Raw genomic sequence first — 23,127 nt, 5'->3', positions numbered from 1 at the left:
CCAATTAAGCAGCAAGGATGTGGAGGAAGGGCTTGGGGTCCTATTGTTTCCCCTTTCTTCTTTTTTTTTGATGTGGACCACTTTTAAAGTCTTTATTGAATCTGTTACAATATTGCTTCTGTTTTATGTTGTGGTTTTTTGGCCACGAGGCATGTGGGATCTTAACTCCCCAACCAGGGATCGAACCTGCACCCCCTACATTAGAAGGTGAAGCCTTAACCACTGGACCGCCAGGGAAGTCCCCTCACTGTTGTTTTAGTATACATTTTCAGGATTCCTAGTGATACTGAACATCTTTTTATATATATTTTTTAGTCATTGAGATAGTTTCCTTGAATTCCTTTTTCATATCATTTGCTTAGAAAAATAAGCACTGGCTTAGTCATATGTACTTATTTTATATTTTTTTGTTGACTTGTCCATTGTATGTTTTATAATATCTTTTCTCAATATAGGACTTATATTTTAATTTTACGAGGAGTCTTGTTATTCTTAAGTCTTAAAAAATTAAATATAGTTAAATTTATCAATATTTGTCTTATGCTTTGTGCTTTTTGCCTCTCAAATAAAAAATGGTTTCTTTTTCTGAGGTTATAAATATACTCATTTTTGTTTTCCAAAATCTATTTTTTTCTTATTAAATTTAGATCTTTAATCCATCTGGAATTGTTTTTAAACTGGTATGTTTGAACAGGTAATACGTTCACATGCCTTGCACATCAAAAAGTCATACAGTGAAAAATCTCCCTCTATCTCATCTCTCATTACGCTTTTCTGATATACTTTGAGAGATTAAAAATAATTTTTTAAACACAGCGTATTCTTCCTGTTTCTGTCTTTTTTTTACACAAATAGTAAATACTATACACATTGCTGCAGCTGTTTTTTTCACTAAACAATATATATTGAGATACTTCCATAAAAACCTTATTCCTCTCTGTGTTGTATGACTCTACCATGATTTATTTAACAAGTTTCCTATTGATAAATATGTAGGTTGTTTGTAGTCTTGTGATGTTACTATCAACAGCTAACACATGTATAGTATGTGCCAGGTACTGTTGTAAGTACTGTTTATATAGATTAAATCATTTAATCCTCACGCCAACCCAAAGAATACATACTATCATTACCTCCATTTTACAGATGAAGGAACCAAGGCACAGGGAGATTTAGTAACTTACCGAAGAACATAATGTTAGTAAGTGGTAGAGCTAGAATTTAAAACCATGCTCTAGCCTTCAGACTCATCATCACATACAGTGCTACAGTGAATACCCTTGCATACACTATGTAAGTTCCTAGAAGTGGACCTGCTGGTTCAGAGAGTAAGTACATATGTAATTGTGCTAGCTATTACCTCTATATAGTCTTGCACTAATGTACACTCCTGACAGCAATCTATAAACGTATCTTTCCCCCCCATAGCCTTACCACAGTTAAGGTAACATTTGTTATCAAATGTTCGGATGTTTGTCAATTTGATAAATGAAATACAGGAGATTGCTGTAGTTTCCATTTGTGTTTCCCTTAAGGTTAGTGAGATTGAGCATCTGTTTCATATGTTTAAAAGTCATTTCCATTTCTGTAGACTGTTTCTATTCTCTAGTTTTCTATCAGGTTGTGGCCTTTTTTTTTTCCCCTTATCAATTTCTAGGAGTCTTTTAATATATATGTAGGAAGATTAGCCCTTTGCTGTGATATAAGTGGTAGGTATCTTCCCCCCTCCCTCCACATTTGTTGAGATCTCACACACGTCTTTCTGTGTAAGCTCTCTGTTCTATTCCACTGTCTATTTGTCTTGCCTTGGATTTTGTCTTTTACTCTTCTGCGTAAATTTTAAGAACAGCTTTCTTTTTTTTTTTTTTTGAACGAAAAGCTATGTTAGGATTTTGATTTGCATTGCCTTAAAGTTTAAACATTTATTTAGAGAGAATTGTCATCTTTAGAATATTGAAGTGACCCATTTATGAACATGATATTATTTCTCTATTTATGTAAATCTTCTTTGTTTTTTAATAAAGTTTTGATTTTTCTCTGTTTTGGTTTTTCACATATTTTGTTAGATTTATTCCTAGGAACCCTATAATTATTGTGGCTATTATAAATAGTATATGTGTTTTTAAGTTACATTTTCTAATTGTAAATATAGGAATGTTATTAATTTTTCTGTAATTATTGTGTATACTTCGTCTTTATTAAACTCTGTAATTTGTAGAATTTCTATGATTTTTTAACTGAGACAATAATATCTCCTGTGAATAATTATAATTACTGAATCCTTAACCTGCAACTTCTTACTGTATGTCACTCTGTTACGGATTTAACTTTTACCAGTGATTCACAAACTTTCCTGAGAGCGAGGATTATCAGGATGTTGTTAAAATGAAGATTCCTGGAAATGTGTCTCCAGAGATGCTGATTTAGTAGGTCTAGATAGTGGGATACATAGTCTGTATTTTAACACACACCGTATATGATTCGGCTATGGTTGCCCAGAGAGCTGCAGTTTGGGAAACTTCTTACATATAACCTATCTCTTCTGATATTTATTATTGCCTCCCCAATGAAATGGCAGAGATTTTATCTAATCTCTCTTGTATCCTTTGCGCCTAGAACAGTAGCCTTCCAACAGTGGATGCTAAATAAGTGTGCAGAAGGTAAAAAGGAATTTTAGGAAAGTCATTGGAAGTACTTTGTGTGAAGCTGCTTTTAAATGCTTTAAAAATGTTTTCTCATGTGCATTTTATATACATTTAAAAGATATCTTTGGGGCTTCCCTGGTGGCGCAGTGGTTAAGAATCTGCCTGCCAATGCAGGGGACACTGGTTCGAGCCCTGGTCTGGGAAGATCCCACATGCTGTGGAGCAACTAAGCCGGTGCACCACAACTACTGAGCCTGTGTGCTGCAACTACTGAAGCCCACGTGCCTACAGCCCGTGCTCCACAACAGAGAAGCCACCACAATGAGAAGCCCGCACACTGCAACAAAGAGTAACCCCTATTCGATGCAACTGAAGAAAGCCCAGGTGCAGCAATGAAGACCCAACACAGCCAAAAATAAATGAATAAATAAATTAATTAATTAAAAAAATAAAACAGTAAAAGATATCTTTGTGACTTCCCTGGTGGCGCAGTGATTAAGACTCCACACTCCCAATGCAGTTCCCTGGTAAGGGAACTAGATCTCACATGCATGCCGCAACTAAGAGTTCACATGCCACAACTAAGGAGCTGGAGAGCTGCAACGAAGGAGGCTGCAAACCACAACTAAGGAGGCTGCCTGCAACAACTAAGACCCGGCGCAACCAAATAAATAAATTAAATAAATAAAAATAACAAAGATTTATAAAAAAATAAATTAAAGATAACTTTGCTATCATCAGAGGAAGAACAATGATTGCAATGTGATAGGTACATTGACTAGGTGACTACCAACCTTTACCCCAATGTGTCTATATCTTGCCAAGCTTAATGGCATAATTTCTTTTTGGCACTGAAAATGCAAACTATGAGTTTCAGACAAATCATTTTCCTTTTGGTATCCTTCTGTGCAGATATCTAAGACGTCTATAAAATTTATATCCCCAGGACAGGATATAAGTGAGATATGGAATGCAAATATCCCTTAAACTATCATAAAAATCAGTATTATAATTATCTTCCTATAAACCCCAATCATTTGAAAATATTAATACAAATGGTTTTCCACCGTGAAGGATTGTCACTTACTGTGATTATGACATTAGCTATGATTAATTTGATCTTAAATGTTATGGAATTGATTTCTTTTGTTTTTTAAATAAATTTTATTTATTTTTGGCTGCATTGGGTCTTCATTGCTGCACGAGGGCTTTCTCTAGTTGCAGCAAGCAGGAGCTACTCTTCATTGTGGTGTACAGGCTTCTCATTGTGTTGGCTTCTCTAGTTGCTGAGCACGGGTTCTAGGCGTGTGGGCTTCAGTAGTTGCAGCACTCAGGCTCAGTAGTTGTAGCACAGGGGCTTAGTTGCTCCATGGCATGTGGGATCTTCTCAGACCAGGGCTTGAACCCGTCCATGTCCCCTGCATTGGCCGGCGGATTCTTAACAACTGCACCACCAGGTAAGCCCTGGAACTGATTTCTGAATCAACTGTATTATCTGAAACTAAAGTGCAGTGTTTTATTTTGTGTATTCGACAAATATCTTTTTTTAAAAAATATTTATTTATTTATTTTGGCTGCACTGGGTCTTAGTTGTGGCACATGGGATCTTTAGTTAAGGCATGTGAACTCTTAGCTGTAACATGCATGCAGGATCTAGTTCCCCGACCAGGGATCAAACTGGGGCCTCCTGCATTGGGAGCACAGAGTCTTACCTACTGGAGCACCAGAGAAGTCCCTCAATCAATATCTTGATATCACAAATTCCTGTGAAGGCCAAGTCTAAATAATATTTAATTAAAATTCTTATATATTTCATTTCATAATAAAATGTTTCTCAGATAGGAGAACTATCATAATTTATATCTTATTGAATGACTAAATAATATACCATCAAGATAAGGTATATTTTAATGATGTGCTTGAAACAAAACAACAAGAAAACAAAAAATTTTACATAGTAAAACTATTTAGCAGTCATGATTCTTTTGGAATTTTTAACATATACTATATTTGTACTATGTTACTCTAAATTTTATGTATTAGTAACTGTTCAGTGTACCTTGTAGGTTTGTTTATTTATTTATTTAGGCTGTGCCGAGTGTTAGTTGCAGCACGTGGGATCTTTGTTGCCGCCTGCCAGATCTTCATTGCTGTATGCAGAATCTTCAGTTGCAGCACACGATATCTTTAGCTGTGGCATGCGGGATCTAGTTCCCTGACCAGGGATGGAACCTGGGCCTCCTGCACTAGGAGCGCAATCTTAACCACTGGACTACCCGGGAAGTCCCGTACCTTGTAGGTTTACAAAACAATTCAGCAGATGGGAGCTCTGTCTTCTTGGAGGAGTTACATTTGTACTTGGTTGATGTTTCACAAACTTACCTGATTTGCATAATCACTGGAAACAAATGTTAAAAAACACAGATTTTTTTAGGTCCCTCAAATAGTGGTCCACCCTACCTTGGACAGCTATGAAATAACCAATGGTAAGAATCTTGATCAATTTTCTCTCTCTCTCTCTCTCTCTCTCTTTAAACATTGCATATATTTTTTCCCCTAGATATACCTGCTACTGAAGCGAGAACTTGTATAATTTATTATACATTCAGGATGACTGGGTAATCATTTAATTTTTGTGAAAGGCTTATCAATTTGAGATAAGAGAAGAAACTAAGGACACTTCTATTAATAGGGTATCACATAAGATTTTGTAAAAATACTAGATTCATCATTACATTTTAAATCCTATGTGATACACTAACAGTTTAAAAAAATTTTTGTTGCTTTTTGGGTATTTTCCAGGAGACTGCTACTATAATAAAATTGTAATAAATAAGCAGAAAGAGGCACCAGGGATTATGTTCTATCAACATGTGTGAACCTTAGCTGCCTACAAGAACATCAAAACAATCAAATTGTCTTTAATTGAAATGCGCATTTTAAACTCTTACTGGAATGTTTTTATTTTACAGTTTCAGGATATCTTCCTATGAGTGTAACCTGTAGTCAGTTAATCAACGTTTACTGATCATTTGTCATAAATGATAGTACAGGCCAGCTCTGAAAATCAGACTGAGTGGAGATGGGCATATATGTGTTAGTGGCTAATTTCTAAGTGAAGAAAAGATGTATATTGCTTTATATTATCCATATTTCTTTTTCTTTCGCACAGATCATTAAGAGCTGACTGTGCACACAAATGTAATTTAAAAGGCGTATCTTCCATCTCTCTTGTTCTTGGTTTTACATATCCATTCTGTTGCATGTAAAATGAGTTCCCTATCTATTTCTAAATGATAAAGCAATTGCGCAGATAAAGTAGTCTAGGAAATGCGTGTGGAGCAGTTGTGGACTATATTCCTCAAAGCAGTTTTTTAGTCCTTTGGTCTGTTACAACTTCATTCATTTCAGCTTTTTTCTTCTAGGCTAGGCTGAGGGAAAATTAGACCTTTTCAGAAAGCTTAAAGAGTTGCAGGCAGGTAAGTGAAAACAGTGGTGGGCACACAAATAGCCAGCTCCTTGTAATTTAAAAATCTGCAAAGGAATTAGCTCTTGGTGCATTGACGAAAGAGGTCTTGGAATGTGTGGTGATGAAGAGCATACCCGTTCACAGCTGGAGCAGAAGATGGCTAGCTCTTCACTAGGTCAGCTTCTTCTTTCTCCTGGGTGCACAGAGGGGCTCTATTCCCCAGCCTTCTTTGCAGTTTGGGTGTGGCCATATGATAGAGTTCTGGCCAATGGAATTCGAGCAGAAGGGCTTGGCATTTCCTGGTCTGGCTCGTTCATACTTACCAAGTAAGATCCTTTCTGCTGCAGCATAAGGAAGCCTTATGTTGAATGTGGTGGAGCCACAAGATGGTGGGATCCTAAGTTCTCAAATTACATTTGGAGGAGAGGGATTTTATATGAGCTATAAACAAACGTATATTGCATTGTCTCAGAAATTTTGTAGTTCATCTGATACCACAGTTAGCCTGCCCCAACTGATATAACAGAATAGTACTGTTGGTCAAGGATGTTACCTCTCAGCCTGCAGAAAGCAGGAAATGGTTGCCTCTTCCCTTGGCCTCTCTGGTATTTGCTGGATAAGACCTAGCAACTTCTTTGGCATTCTACTTTGGACAAGTTTTCCTAACCCCACCTTTGTTATTGCAATTGCCTCCTAACTAGCTCTCTGCTTCTGCTGGTGCCCTCCTCTACAGTTTATTATCAAAACAGAAACCAGAGTGACCTCATGTCATTCTTTTCAACCCCCTCCAAGCTCTCCATTTGTTTCCGAGAAAAAGCTGAAGTCTTTTTTTTTTTGTGGTACGCGGGCCTCTCACTGTTGTGGCCTCTCCTGTTGCGGAGCACAGGATCCGGACGCGCAGGCTCAGCGGCCATGGCTCGCGGGCCCAGCCGCTCCGCGGCATGTGAGATCTTCCCGGACCGGGGCACGAACCCATGTCCCCTGCATCGGCAGGCGGACTCTCAACCACTGCGCCACCAGGGAAGCCCAAAGCTAAAGTCTTTTTAAAAAAATTTTAATACTATATTTTATTTAACTCAATATATCAAAAATTTTCATTTCAACATGCAATCACTATAAAAATTATTAGCAAGCTATTTTACATTTTTTTATACTGTCTTCAAAATTCAATATGTGTATTAACACTTAAAGCACACCTCCATTTGACTGTCTACATTTCAAGAAGCTAAAGTCTTTTCAATGACCTATAAGACCATTTCTGATCTGCCACCTCTCCTCATACCCTCTCTGTCCTTCTCTCCTAACACTCTCCCTTTCCCTTACTCTGATCTAGCCTCGCAGATTTCCTTGCTATTCCTTGAACAAAGCAGGCATGCTCTTGCCTTAGGGCTTCTGTGTTTGTTCCCTCTGCTTGGAATGCTCTTCTCCCAGACACCCCCATGGATTGTTCTCCCAGTCTTTGCTCAGCGAGCCTTTTCTGGGCACACTATTTAAAATGACAACTCCTTACACTCCCCATCCCCTTCCCTCTATTATTTTTCTCCGCCCACTTAGTACCTTCTAACATGCTATACATGTTTTCTTTTTAACGTTGTTCACTGTCTGTTCCCCTCCACACTCCTCTTAAAACGAAAGCTCCATGAGAAAGGATTTTTGACTTTTTGTTAAATTGCCAGCCTACAGTAGTACTTGGCAAATAATAAATAATAGATACATTTTTGTTGAATGACTAAATGCTCTTATATAGATAAGCATCGTGTGCCAGAGGAGCACTAAAGGGAAACTCCTAATTCACACTGGGATCTGGCAGGAAAAAGTCTTCTGGAGAAACTTACTCTTCTTCCAGGACTGGAAGCTGATGCAGTTGCTGAGCATATGAGCCGATGGTCACTTTTTAGTCCTCCTCTTAACTGACCTATCAACATCATTTGACACAGTCGTGACTGTCTTCTTGAAGTGCCGTCTTCACTTGCCTTCTGGGGTACCACATTTGCCTGGCTGTTCTCCTACTTTCCTGGCCATCCCTTCTCAGGCTCTTCAACAGCATCTCCCCCCTCTAAATGTTGGAGCGCCCAGGGTTCAGTCCTGGTCTTCTTCTCATCTTTCTACACTCGTTCCTCAGGGGATCAAAACTTTAAAAAATGTCAGGGCTTTAAATGCCATCTGTATACTGATGACTACAAAACATACATTTCTAGATGCTATCTCTTTCCAGAACTCCAGATCTGCATCAGGTGCCTACTGGGAGAGCCTTTTGGATGTCTAAGTATCGCAAAGTTAAATGTCCACAATAGAGCCTCTGATATTTCCCCCTTGCCATGTGTTCCCGATGTCATTTAATGGCAGCTCTGTTCTTTCGGTTGCTCAGGCCAAAAGCCTTGGAATTATCTTTGATTCTCCTCTTCCTCTCTGCCAATTCTACCTTCACAATTTAACCAGAACCACTTCTCACCATCCCCACTGCCAGCACCCTGGGACTGCTTGGATTTTACGAGCCTCTTTGCTTCTGCTTGTTGCTCCTCTTCAGCCAATCCCCACACTGATACCATGTGATCCTATTAAAACCTAAGTCAAATCATGTCTCTCTTCTGCTCAAAACCTTCCAATGACTTCTTATATCCCCTCAGGGACCTGCAAGGCCTTTCTTAACCTGACATCATCTCCAACCACTATCCCCCTAATTACTCTTCTCCATTTAGCTGTCTTGCTGATCCTTGGCTATTCCATGTATGCTCTTGCTTCAGAGCCTTTGCACTTGATATTCTTTATCTAGAATATGTTCTTTCCCCAGATGTCTGCTTAGCTAGCTCCCTCACTTGCTTCAGTCATTACTCAAAATTTATCTTTTCCAGTGAGGATTTTCTTGGCTGCCCTATCTAAAAATTTAATGCGGGTTCCTGCCCCCCACTTCTCATTCCCTTTTGTCTTTTTTTTCCTCCTTTGCACTTTTCGATAATGTATCTTATTTTCATATTCACCTTATTTATTGTCTTTTTCCTCCACTTCAGTATAAGATCATAACTCTCACCTTTTAAAAGATGCATCTCTCTTCTCCCATTTCCATTTCTTCAGTCACAGTTTTAAAGTCATGCTAGTAACCCTCACTCGCAATGGAAGTGTTTGAGCATAGCAAAGGATTTGGTCTGTTTTGTTCACCGGAACATAGCTTGTGCTTAAACTCGTTATAATGAATGGATCAAGAATTAATTAGATCCAGTACAACTGTTTCCTTAGCGAGTAAGTGTCCTTCCAAACCCAGGAAGAGTTAAAATTTTAGAAGATGGTAAAAGGGGTCAAACTCATAGTTTGATACTTTCATGTTAAATGTAGGAATAAGTTAGTAATTATTGATAATGATTATGTATAATATTGTAAATATTAAATATCTATAATTATGATAGATACTTGTAATTATAGATAATATGAGTATTTAGGGTTTAAAATTTTTGTATTCAGGAGAATCAGTCATATTAAGGAATTCGACAGATCAGGTTTATGATTCCATTTTGAGTTTTATCATTGAATTCAGACTCACAATTTAAAGGTTAGAGATGTAACCATTTAAAATCTTTATAGTCAGTATTAAATGTCTGAAATGAAAAGTTGTTTTATTGCATTTGTAAGTTTAATTTATTGGATTTATAAGAGATGTTGAAATTATTGGAAGCTTTGCATGTTCATTTGTCTGGTAAGGTATTTGAAGTGCTTAAAAACATCAGTTATTAAAATTATCAATGCAGTTTAAGGGAATTTGAATAGGTTTGTGAATAGGACTTATGGTTTAAGAGAAGCTGAGTTCTACAGTGAGATACCACTCACACCTACTAATATAGCTATAATAAAAAAGACAGACAATAACAATTGTTGGCAAGAATGTAGAAAAATTGAAGTTGGAACTTTCGTATGTTGCTTGTAGGAATGTAAAATGGTGTAAGCACTTTGTAAAACAGTCTGACAGTTCTTCATAAAGATGCAGTATACCTGAAACTAACACAATATTGCAAATCAACTATACTTCAATAAAAAAAGGTAAAATGCAGAGTTGACATATGACTCAGCAGTTAAACTCCTATATGTATACCCAAGAAAACTGAAGACATATCCACACTAAAACTTGTATACAATGTTCATAGCAGCATTATCCATAATAGCCAAAAAGTGTAAACAATCCAAATGACCATCAACTAATGAGCTGATAGATACAATGTGGTATATCCATACAATGGAATATCATTTGGCAATAAATAAAGCATGAAGTGCTGATGCATGCTACAATATGGATGAATATTGAACACATTACACTAATTAAAAGAAGCCTGTTACAAAAGACCATATATAGTAGGATCCATATATATGAAATGTCCAGAATAAGAAAATCTATACAGACAGAATCTGTAGAGGTTGCTTAGGGCTAGGGATTTTTACGGGATATGGGGAGTGACTGCTAAGGGGTATGGGATTTCGTTTTGGGGTGTGGAAAATGTTCTGGAATTAGCGGTGATGATTGCACAACTTTGGCAATACACTAAAACCACTGAATTGTTTATTTTTAAAAGGTGATTTTTTTAAATGGTGTGTGAATTATATCAATAAAAAAGAGAGAAGTTGAGTTCTTTAACTTCAGTTGATTAATATGTCATGCTTAAAATTTACTAGATTTACAAGTAGAATAACAAGATTTATGCGATGAATTTGCTTATTAAATAAAACAAGGTTTTAAATTTGCAACTTTAGTAACTTTAGTAACTTTAAGCCCAGTCTTAAAAATGCAAAAATGTCTTAAAAATGTAAATTGGAAAGGAAGCTTATTCTGAGTAACTCATTCATTTGAAACAGTTCTAAGCAGAGAGGTTAGGAGGAAAGAGGAAGGAGAGTATATATGAATACAAAACAGTACAACAGGCTCTAGGTTAGATGTGCTTATATTAAATATTAAAGAAAAACACAAGCTTTTAAAAAATGTCAATCAAAATGGATCTTGAGAAATACATGCTTTAAAACTCTTTCCTGGGACTTCCCTGGCGGTTCAGTGGTTAAGACCTTCCACTGCAGGGGGTGCAGATTGATCCCTGGTAGGGGAACGAAGATCCCACATGCCATGCACAGTGAAACAAAAGCTTCTGCGCTTTCCTTTGGTTTTTAATTTGCCCTTTAGAGCCACACATAAATCTTTATACTATAGGACTGTTCTTCAGACATTGAATGATAGTTGTCATGTCCACAGCAGACTTTGTTTTCTCTGGGTTAAATGGCTCTTGATCCCTTTGGTCATTTTCATATGACTTGATTTCATGTCTCCTGCTCATCCTAATTGCAAATGTACTGCAAGGAATTAGAAACGAGCCACAATACTTTATATGTGATCTTATTTTTTCTTGTTTATGAATCTTACCTGTCTATTAAAGTAAATTAAGAGAGCACTGGCTTGGTATATTAGGCTTCTAGTTAACCACCAGATTTTGCCTCATAGTTGTGAAGTTTACCTCCTTTTCCAATTGGTATTTTGGACTTGTGTCAGGAATGCGTTCTGCTGCAAGTAACAGAAAGCCCAAAGAGAGGCTTAAATAATTAGGGGTTTATTTTTCACACACATTAAGAAGACCAGAGGTACATATTGCTGGTATAGTGTTAGTTCAGTGGCCTAACAGTGTCAAGCCCTATTATCATTGCCATTCTCTTGTCCTTTCTTGTGTGCTTGTCCCCCATGGCTGCAAGTCAAATGTCACCTCTGATACTGAAGGCAGGATGAAGGAAGAGAAAGAAAGAAAGGTGCAAGTTGTCTCTGACCTCTTTAGAAATGCACAAGTTTCCCCAGAGAAGTCCCTGTATGTTTCTACTTATGTGTTTCCAGAAGTGTGTCATCTTGCCATTCTAAATTGCAAGGGATGTAGGGAAAGTGAGTATTTAGCTGGATACATTGATTCCCCAAGCAGATTTTGGGTTTCTCAAGAAGAAAGAAATGGAAATAGATATTGGGTAGACAAAGAACAGTGTCTGCCACAGGTCTTCAGAGTAGGATTTGACATTTTCACTTTCAATTAATTGAATTTGGCATATCATTTGTTCCAAGCTGTTAAAATAATTTAGATCCTATGTCTGTCATCCATGATATTTGTCATACCTCATAGCTTAGTGTCATATGCAAATATCACCACTGCCACTAATATCTTTATTAAAGATCTGGTGCTGAAGAAAACAGGGCTGAGAATGGAGCCCTCTGGCTCCTGATCTTTTGTCATAAAAATGTGTAGATAAGCTTGGCATTTACAAGGTCCTCAATAAATATGTTGAATGAATAAAAGTTGTAATGACAAATACCTAGAAATTCGTTTTGAGATTAGTTTAATTGCCAAGCTATGTTACTTCCCTGAGCAACATGGGCTGTTGGTTTATGTTGAATCACTTCATTTCTTCTTCTTCTTTTTTTAATGAAATGTTTCACAAATTTTTGTGTCATCCTTGTACAGGACCATGCTAATCTTCTCCACATACAATAAAATTCTCCAATTTTATTGTATGTGCTGGTGAAGCAAGCACTGTGTCACTTCATTTCTGATAGCCTCATCAAAAGCATGCCACAAATTAGTATGGATATATTTCTTCCCTGTGTCATCACCTGGTAAGGAGCAGGTGAATGTCACCCCTGAGAATACATGTGTTAATACCTGTAACTTCCCTCTACCATAATAAATCCTTTTTTCCTCTTGCATAAATGTTGAAACATGAAGACATGTAGCAGATCTCTTGTGCATGATGTTCTATACTTTTATCTACATAAATGGTCACAAGTAGTACACTCAGGTAGGATGTAGACCACTTTTTGACTCTCTAGCCATAAAAAATTTTTGAATTGTCAACATCTAAAAATTGTATTTTCCCATAAAAATATGGATTTTTTCACTTCTCTTGAATAATTAGTATTTCTAGTTTCAATAGGCCCACATTCACACATGGCCTTAGTTAGCTGGAGCTGAGTAGTCATATGACATGGGCTGTTAGTTGTTCTCTTATATTTGTTTTCCGTTTTGTCAACAGTAATTGAGTTCCCACTTTTTAGCTGAGCACATGGCCACTTAAAGACCCAGCTTCCTTTTCAGTTAGGTCTGACCAGGAGTTCTGGCCAATAGGATGTTACTGAAAGTAGTGTGTGAAAGAAAGAACTGTCCTCAAAGGGAGGATGCCGTCTTCTTTGTTCTCCTTTTTCCTGTTGGGTGGAATGTGAATACAATGGCTAGAACAATTTTGTTGTATCTCAAGGGGGAAGATGCTGATAGAGGATGTGAGAGCAATAAGAAAGTACCTAGTTTCCTGATGATCTCAGAATCAGCATACTGCTGAGGACTGCCTTCCTGGACTTTTATCAAAAGAAATGAATTTATATTTTATTTAAGCTATGTTATTTGAGTTTTCAGGCAAATCTAATCCTAATTCATAAAAGCTACTGCCTTTGAGCAGGTATTCTCAGGTTTATCACAAATCCCACCACTATGTAATAACTCCCTAATATTGACCAGGGGTTGCCATTTATCGTCATATCACACTTTTTCTCACCATTAAAAGTGGAAAAATGAAAAACTGACATAGTCATGTGTTTCAAAGGAAGTTGAAGGGCATATGTCATTGTGGAAGTAGAGACTATTTCTACATGACTAATACTGCACACCAACTACTAATGCACACTCTATTAAATATGACTTCAGGAGCTATTATGAAACCAACCACAGTAAGAAATATACCCAGAAAAGCAAAGACATGTTAATGACAAACTTAATGAATAACTTAATGGACTGAAAACAAGGATTGGAATTACAGCAATGATAATGGTGTAAAATGTATTAAGTAAAAAAAATGTTCTTGGCATTAAAACCTTTTGCCAGTGATGGGTTTATGAAAAGGTTGATTGCAGCAGAAATTGTGTCCTGAATAGAAACTAACATTTGCAAATATAAGTTTAACATCATGTAATATTTCTTACCATGCTGAAGCTGGAATGAAGGGATTTACAGTATGAAGCAGCATGAAAAGGTTAAATCATTTACAGTTTTTTCCCCTTCCAGCCAATGAGTGTACAGATATAAAAGATATAAATACCACCCAAGTAGCTAGAGTCATTTGTGGTGTCTGGAAGGCCTTAAGTGTTTGAATTGCTTTTGAACTTTGTGCCAGTAATAGGCATATCAGAACATTATTTTTGCATGTTGAGTGAAGTGGGTAAACAGGGCCGCAGGAGGTGCTTCAGCAAGTCAGAGCTAATACTGGACTTGTTTTTCAAAACTGAAGTCCATGCTGGCAGTTTGCACAACTTATACAATAATATGTTTATTTCATAATTAAATAAGAATAAAATTTAATTTAGAAAAAGAGAACAGAAAATGAATATAGCAATGAATACTATGAAATGAATGTGCTACCGTGGTTTGAACCACAGGAGACACGCCAATGCTTTCCTTCCTTGGTGAATCGTATGCAAAGTAGATGTGGTGTGAGAATGAAGGGATTTTTTTTTTTTTTGGATGTTTCTAATAAATTGGTTTGTGTTATCTAAAGAAAGTGTCATCTGAACCCATCAGTGAAGATTTATTCAAAGATTGGGACTCCGGGTGACATTCACACTCTATTTCTCTACAAGTGTGTTCGCAATCAATTACACAAACCAATCATTCCTTTTATTCATCTAATTTCTAACCAAACCGTGCCTTTGGGAAACTCACTAGCCACAAAAAAATCTGGCTTTAATATGCAGAAATCATTTTCCAGAAATTTAAGTGATGATTACCCCTTGTGGAGCTAAGAACTGAATTCTAAGTTATTTGATTTTGAAATTTATAAAAATAAACTTAGATCATTTTGCCTTTTCTCAGCTAATATTGATCATGTGAATAAAGAGCTAAAAAATGGAAGTTAGTATACTAAAGCGTAGTTCCAAAAACTAACCAGGAACTGAATTCTATAAATAACTCAGATATTTTAAAAATGCAAAAAAAAACCCCAAAACCAAAAACCTGAGTGAGGAATCTATGTTCTGGAAAAACCGTATCTGTGAAAACCTTACATTATTAATTTGAATAAAATTAATATTGCTCACAGATGAAGAAAAAAGTCACATTTCCCTGGTTCAAGATAAAAATAATGAATTATAGAAGAAATGCATAAGTAAAATATGTATTAGTATTTGAATTTATATCAAAATTTAATCTCTAATATCATATATTTATGTTACATGCTTATAGCAAAGTGCAATAAAAATAAATGATATAATTCTCATATTTGATACTCGTTACACCACCCCTTCACTCATTTACCATGTTCTCCTGGCCTTTGTAAGCATTTGAGATTGTGAGCCCTCGTCTTGCCTTTCTTACATTCCTTCTGGATACAAAGATAGTCAGTGCCCTGAGCAGGTAAAATTTCCAAAAATATTTGTCATTTTTTCCATGAAGGGGGTAGACGAGAAAAGAAAGCCCAGAACTTTAGAGCCAAAGGCAATGGAGAAATTCAGTGTAACCATAATATTAGCAGGTGGAAATGGGCTAGAGTTGGAGAAGACCACGTAAAGAAATCTGAACTCAAGGTTTCATAAAGATCCCCTAATCTTGTTTGGCTATTGAGATTCACATAGCAAGTCTCTGGTGTAACAGCAGCCCTCTAAAGGATTCAGGGAGGATCTACGATAGGTGTACAGACCAATAGCAACCTTAAGAATAGGACACTTTGCCACTGGGTGAGAAGAAAGACTACAAGATTAATGCAATACCCAAGTTGTTAACTAATATTTAATAACAAAATTTCATACATAGTAAATTTTAAAAATAGCATAATCAATTAAGCATTTTATCATCTGCAAATTATGAGTGAAATTGTTCTGCACTTAAGTGCTTGGTAATGGTGGTGTTCACTAATAACTTACACATATATATGGCATCTTCTACTTGCCAAGCAGTGTTCTAAGTACTGAGGATACAGCAGTAACTAGAACAGACAAAACCCCTGCCCTCATAGAATACACATTCTAGAGGGAGAGAAGGATAAAATAAACAGACCATGTCCTGAGGAGGTAAAATGTGAGAGAATTTGACAAGACCTCAGAACCCAATAATTAAGAGATTTTAAGTAACAAGAGTTCTATTAGCTGAACAATTATTATATATAAGAACTTTATTTCATTTATCTTTACAACTCTGTAAGGTGTATTTTATTCCCTTTCCACAAATGAACTAGCTCAGGGAGGCTAACTTGCTAAATCAAGTGGTGGTTCCATAATAATTTGGATGGGAACTTTACAAGTTTCAGTTTAGGCAAAATACATGTTAATTCCATTAAAATTTGAGTGTTTATTCAGTATAAGATAATTCATGAGCCTTTTATAAAGACACTCTACCTTTGCCTTCAATAAACTTCAGTTAGCCTTGACTATAAACCTCTACTTATTTATGTATTTCACACAGTGAATACCATTTTAAAATGCTTTCTAAATATTACAATGTGTGATTTTGGAACAGGAATGAATTTGACAATTTTCTACTCCAGTTTTCTGTCCCTTCTTTTTTTTTTAACTAATGGAAAAAAAGAAAGTAAAAAAATAGTATTCAAATTTCATATGTTTACTTGGTAGTAAAACTAAGATGAAGACTCAGGTCTTCTGATTTCCAGACTATTATTTATTATTTATTTCTTTATGAAACCAGTTCATTTTAAAAATAAACTTACCATTCCTTAATGTTCATAGTGATCATCACTGAGTTTGTGTTTTTTTTTTTTTTTTTGGTGGTCCGCGGGCCTCTCATTGTTGTGGCCTCTCCCGTTGCAGAGCACAGGCTCCGGATATGCAGGCTCAGCGGACATGGCTCACGGGCCCAGCCGCTCCGCAGCATGTGGGATCTTCCCGGACCAGGGTACGAACCCGTGTCCCCTGCATCGGCAGGCGGACTCTCAACCACTGCGCCACCAGGGAAGCCCACTGAGTTATTTTTAATACATTTTTTTCTACAGTACTTACTGAAACTCAAATTTTTTCATACATGATATATAGAAAAAAATTAAAACCATACAATAAAAATAGTTAATAGCTCAATTCTCAAAGACCTATTAGGAGTACTATTTCCTCATTTTAGCACAATATTAACAGTACATTTATATAGATGATACACAGTTTCACAGGACAGTGGATAATGCTACTATACAGCTGAAGAGAAGCTGGAGAGTGGAGTGTGAGCCACCTGGGAAGTAGCAGCTCTCCTGTTCCTGCTGGTGTTTGAACAGGAATGGGTTAGCAGGCCCTAGTTTAGTACTGTTGCTAACTCTTGCTGTAATGATTAGATGAACAAAGGAAAAGTGGCTTGTGCCAATCACTCTTGTGCCACAGTCAGACAATCATTTGTTGCCTTCAAGAGCTGACCACCAGTGCCTAGGAAACAAAGTCACTGGTTAGGCCCAAGGCTACAGATTCTCTGCAATAACCACTGGAAAGACTGTCAAGGCATAAAAAATAAGAGGAGCTTGAGGAATTTGGTATTAAACACTGACTTGTGTTTTTAGTGATAACATAACAAACCAAGTTAAGATTGTGACATTTATTTAGTTCCAAGCCTAGGGAGAGCAAAGACTGGGAGAGCTGTATTAACCCACTAGTACAACGTTTATGAGTATCCTCATAAGGATAAAGAAGAGTGGTTTGTCAGGAGGATACAGGGCATTTGTAGATTCCTACACACAGAGAATTAGAGCGGTCACAACACAGTTGTTTGTCTTATTATTTCCCTTAGATTTTTTCTATTTTTTAATTGTCCAACTTTAAAAGCAGAAAAATAAAGAACTAGATGGCAGCAAAAGAACTATGCCTCCCGTATTTGAGGATGTTGCTGATATTCTAGTAAGACAGACAAGCTTGCCTTACCAGAAATGACTTGTAATAAATTCTAGGCACCAGGGTTTAGTACAATGATCAAGGCAGCACAGAAGGACTATACATATTTTTTGCAAAGAAAAGCCATATTCATGATTGAGCTTTGTTAGATATGTCCCCTAAATTTAATATTTTTTCCAGAGCTAAAACAGAAGAAACAACTGTTAGATTTAACCTTCAGATGTCTAGAACCTTCATCACAATACAAAGTGATTATTTTCCTTTCTGTAATTAGCTTTCCCTGCTATACTTTTTGAAAGGAAAAATCTCAAGCATGCTAGGCTTTTTGCCAATTTCATTTCTGGCATGGTTTGACTGATTTTAAGTTTACTGTTCTAATGATACTCAAGAGTTTTAAAATTCAGGCTCAGTACATAGGACCTGAATATAGAGAAAAATTTATGTTGGAAAAAAGGAAATTTATCAGTGTGTTTGTTTATAAAAATTACAGCTTACAGAAATTCTTTTCTAATCTTCAGTAGTTAACCATTTTTATGGAAACAACCAAGTATTAGTATATGACAGAACAGTAATGAAGTATGAGTTAGAACTATGCAGCCATTAGGTTTAGTGACTTTTCTTTGAAAGATAATTGAGATGAGTTTGTTGAGACAAACTGGTTTTATTATTGTCTCACTGAGACTTTAAATAACAGAGCTAAAGGTTTTTGTTTTCTAGTGTCTTACCAATAGCAGGCTCTCTATACCTTTGTGTCCTTTACCGAAGAGTCTTCATTTTGAGGTTATTTTTATCTGTTAATACAACGTTTACAGTTTAAGGGTTTGTCTTCAGAGCTTTCTTTAAAGGTTTTTATCTAGTTTAAATGGGGCTTTTTAGTATAAACTGAAGAGAAAGCATGCTTCAGTTGAAGATATCTTTTTTTTTTCTCTATTAAGGTATTTCCTCAATTAATTGTAAAGAAAAGACTTGGCAGGAAATATAAAAAGCTTATCTAAGATGCTGTTTTTGGACTTCCTGTTAAAACAGAGATTTAGGGCTATGTCAATAAAACATGTGTGTTTATTCTTTCTATATATTTTTAAAAACTAGGCATTTCACAGGTGTACCATAAATGACTTTAAAACTGGGATCAATCTGAGGTGCAGTAAACAACTGGCATATGTGTCCTTTGAAATATGGCAGGATACAAGCACTTTATATAACTAAAAGACACATACTGTTAGCCAAGTCACCATGGAAGGAAAATCCATAAAATGTAAAAGGCAATGGAGAGAAATTGCAGGTGATTACTACCTTTGTAATAGGTTCATTGATATATACTGTCAGTAAGATTGGACAAATACCAATTGAATGAAACAATTAAAAAAAAGTTTCAAGTAGAAGCCTCTATAGATCGTTCCTATTTCTCCAAGTGTTTAAAAACAAAACAAAACAAAGGTGTAGGGTAGGGAGGAGAATAAAACAATAATTAAAGTCTCTCCTGATGATCACAGTCAGGCCTGAATTAGTGACCTCACAGGTCAAGTGCAAAATCTCGAAGTACAGAACAGAAACCACAAAACAAGTATTTACTGAGCACCTACTAAGTAGCAGGAACTGTTCCAGGATTAAAAAAAAAAAAGGTGAGCAGGAAGGATAAGATAAGACTATGAAGGAGAGAGTAGAGTAGACTTTACATGCAATTATTAGGTCATGCAGAGAAGGAAAAAAAAAAAAAGAGGAGAAGCAACAATTAAACAAATATTAGAAGAAAATATTCCTGAGCTGAGAGAAGGCTTGAAGCTTCAGATTGAAAGAGCTCACAAGAGGTCCAGGAAGTGAGGGGGGAGGGGTAGACTTATCAGACATCTGATAAAATTAAGGAACTCTAAGGATAAAAAGGAAAAAAAAAACCCTCATAGTTGACAAGCTTTTAGCTATAAAGAACGAGTTCCCCACAAAGGGGAAAAAAATCAAACTGGTTTTATTATAAAATCCTAGTCTGCAATAATAGAAGCTAGAAGACAATGGACGTAATAGTTACAGGCTAATGAAAGAAAAGGACTACAACCCAAGAATCCTACCCAGCAAAATTACCATTTCCTCTGCTAGAGGAAAAGATGATATTCAATAACTAAAGTGTATCACCCAAATACATTATCTAAGGAAGATATAGTGCAGTTCACAATCTTTACCACTGTACATGTGGCCCTCAACACGGGAATGGCTGGGAGCAAATGGTACATTCACAAGATGGAGTATTGTGAAGTTAATAAAAAGAATGACTTCGTGTTTGTAGCTGGGATTTCTCCTAAGACACGCAGACATGGAAATGAAGGATAGTTTATACTCAAATATCCCTAGAACCAGGAAGCATGGCACACCATGCCATGAAGAGCCACACGGGGAAGGACCAGGATCAGTCAGGAGGCAGAGAGGGAGAGGGTGCAGCATGGCCTAGAGTCTTTATTAACATTTTCTGTGGGAAGGAATGGGGGAGGCAGGGCAGGTACACTGAGTAAGTTTGGGATTGGATTTTTTTTGTTGTTGTTGGGGGGATTGGATATTTTGAATAATTTCAGTAGACTGGGCTACAGGGCTGGTTCCTAGCTGCCTGGTACCTGGCTCTGGGGTGGGTTAGGGCAGGGAGAATACTGGCTCACGTGTGAGAATTTGATAAAGGGGATGGTTGGGGGTGCGGACTCTGGATTGGTTGTCTTGTATACTAAAGGCATGCTTCCAGGGGGGTCCTTTGCTATCTCTGGGAATTAGTTCTGGAAGGGGCAGTGTCACCAGGATCGATCAAGGATCCAAATGCCACAGTATCCAGGATACAGAAAATAAGAAAATGTAGTCAATACCATTGGCTCTGTGATGCTCTGGCATCAAATCAAGGAATCCCTGGGAGTGATACTAGTGGAGACTTTTAGCGAGCAGGGCATAAGTTGCACTAACACTGTAGAAAACATTTTACTAAGAGAGTAGAAAGGAAGAACACAAGTAGAGGTGTAAGGAGTCCTTGCAGGCCAGCCTATGACTAGATTTTCTATTTATATGGCATTAACCAAGAAATAGGAAATTCTTGGGGTCTCCAACAATATCTAAGTGGAGTTGGAAAGTGTGCTAAAGGTATGATATATCAAGATAGCAGGTCCAGCAGTTGTTCTGTTGGACAGTATGAAATGATACATTAGTAAAGTATATGTAAGATTAGTGGGATTGTGTGTAACCAAGAAGAGTGGTTGTGGCGATCATGGTGGGAGGCACAAGGTGAGAGTAGGAAAATGCCTTGGGAACTAGGTGGTCCTCTCCCCAAAGTGCTGAGGGATTTGACTAATATGAGGCAAATGCCTCCAGGGAAAGCAATAATCTCCATTAATTTAGAACACAGAGAGCAGTAACCTCTACTAGATTTCTCCTTAGGCACAGGTATGAGGGGTGTGCCTTTTGGCAAAGAACAAGGAGTAGGATCATGGGCTAGGCAGACAGTAGCTCAGAAATGTAATGGGATCCCTAATATCAAAGGAAGAAAAGCAAAAACGTCCTGTGTACAATTTGTGCCTTAGGAGAGGCAACCCATGTGTTGCTGGAAGCGAGGTTTTAGTGTCAGAGTGAAGTCATCTCCAATGATGGGCACTTGGAGTAGGAGATGCCCTCTGGGATACGGGGCTGGGGTATCCTTTCCCAGAGGGTATCCACTCGAGGTGATGTGGGGGTCTCACATTTACCATGTTTGGGTCTTCAGACTGTAAATTAATGAAAGTATACAGACCAATAGCAATAAGACCAACAGTCAACAGGAAGATAAGCAGCTGCACTGAGAGGGCTTTTGTTTTTGGTGGAAGTTTCAGCTCAAATGGGTCCTCTATCAGGTAAACAGCTGTCTAGTATATGGACAATTTGGTTAATGCGCCCCTTGATCTGGCCTCCAGCCCTTCTGGGATGAAGGAATGATAAAACATTTATAAAGATATGGGAAGACATTATAAAAAGGGTCTCATTTACACGGAGTCTTTATATACACGGAGGCAATACACATCCCCTTTAAATATAAGGGGGAAAGAAAACTTTTAAAAGTTGGTGTGAGGTGTAAACTGGCCAAGGGGCCTTGAATTAAGAGAGATTAAGGCCTAGAGCAAGATAGAGACCCATTTAGGGGTCCATTTACCTGAGTGGAATTTGAAAAAGAGCTGTGTGAGACCATTATGTCTCTTAATTAAACTGGCTATCTGATACCTACAAGGGATGTGAAAGTTCTATTGAATACCTTTTCCAAGAGATTAGCATTGTGTATTTTTAGAAGAAAAATGTATATCTTAGTTATTAACAATAACATCTGTAACTCTAAAAGTAGTATGGCGTGCAATTGGAAAGGCCTTGTATTGTGGCCTAAATATATATGGAGATGTGTGATTTTGACTTATATTTTGGACATCTGTGAGGCAAGAGAGTCCCAGTTTTGTTAGTTTTTTTCTCCCTTAAAGGGACAATTTTAGGCAATGACCCAACAGTTTATAATAAATGTGAAATGAGGCTACTTGTTGGCCAGGGCATCCAGAAGTTTGGTTGAGTGTGCTGTTTCTTGGGTCCCATCCATTATTAGGGACATCCCTGAGATGGAAAACAGCAACATTTCATTGAGCTCCATCATGTATGATGGTTAGCAGTGCCATTTGCATAGTCTATGTACTCCCATTGCTGTTCATTCAGTTAATCCCAAGTGGATTCTGAGCAGCCAAGTGATCTGGGGGAGGGATGACATCCTCCAGCACCATGGCACTTAACAAGGGACTGAGGACAGGGGAAGCCACCTCCTCCTGCAGGTGGAATACGCCAGAGAGCTCAGGTTCGGCTCCATCCTGTCTAAAGAGGCCTTGGTAGCTGTGCTGAGTTTCTGGTGTATTGTTTCTACGACCCAACGCTTAACAAGCAGTTGGGTATGAAAGGTCACAGGCTCAGAGTATGTGAGAGCCTCTATTTTCCAGAGAGCTCAGCATGTATTTTATTTGTTGTTTTAATGGAGTATAGTATGAGGCTGAGAGGGCAGTTTTTTGCATCGTAAGCCCTTGGACAACTTATGGCCATCCTACATGGTCTAGAGATTCCAGGAGGTATGACAAGAGGTTGCCAAAATTTCCTTGGTGAAAGAGTCCTTCAGGGCACTAACGGGA

At 37.3% G+C, this 23,127-nt stretch overlaps 1 protein-coding gene and 1 pseudogene across 2 annotated transcripts in view; both read right to left on the bottom strand.

Moving 5' to 3' along the window:
* Window positions 1–9,885: 9,885 nt before the first annotated feature.
* The window catches only part of ERCC8 (ERCC excision repair 8, CSA ubiquitin ligase complex subunit), a 75,464-nt gene continuing 62,222 nt past the window's right edge, over window positions 9,886–23,127 (bottom strand). For both annotated transcript variants that reach the window (XM_060009450.1, XM_060009452.1), the window contains one exon: window positions 9,886–10,101. In XM_060009450.1, coding sequence (XP_059865433.1) covers window positions 9,913–10,101 — 189 coding nt within the window. In that variant the 3' untranslated portion in view covers window positions 9,886–9,912. The remainder of the gene's footprint in view (window positions 10,102–23,127) is intronic.
* Window positions 12,537–12,651, bottom strand: LOC132423756 (U6 spliceosomal RNA; annotated as a pseudogene).

The sequence above is a fragment of the Delphinus delphis genome, chromosome 3 (assembly GCF_949987515.2).
Source record: "Delphinus delphis chromosome 3, mDelDel1.2, whole genome shotgun sequence".
NCBI lineage: Eukaryota > Metazoa > Chordata > Mammalia > Artiodactyla > Delphinidae > Delphinus > Delphinus delphis.
The sequence above is the reverse complement of the archived record's forward strand: the minus strand, read 5'-3'. Positions and strand labels throughout refer to the sequence as shown.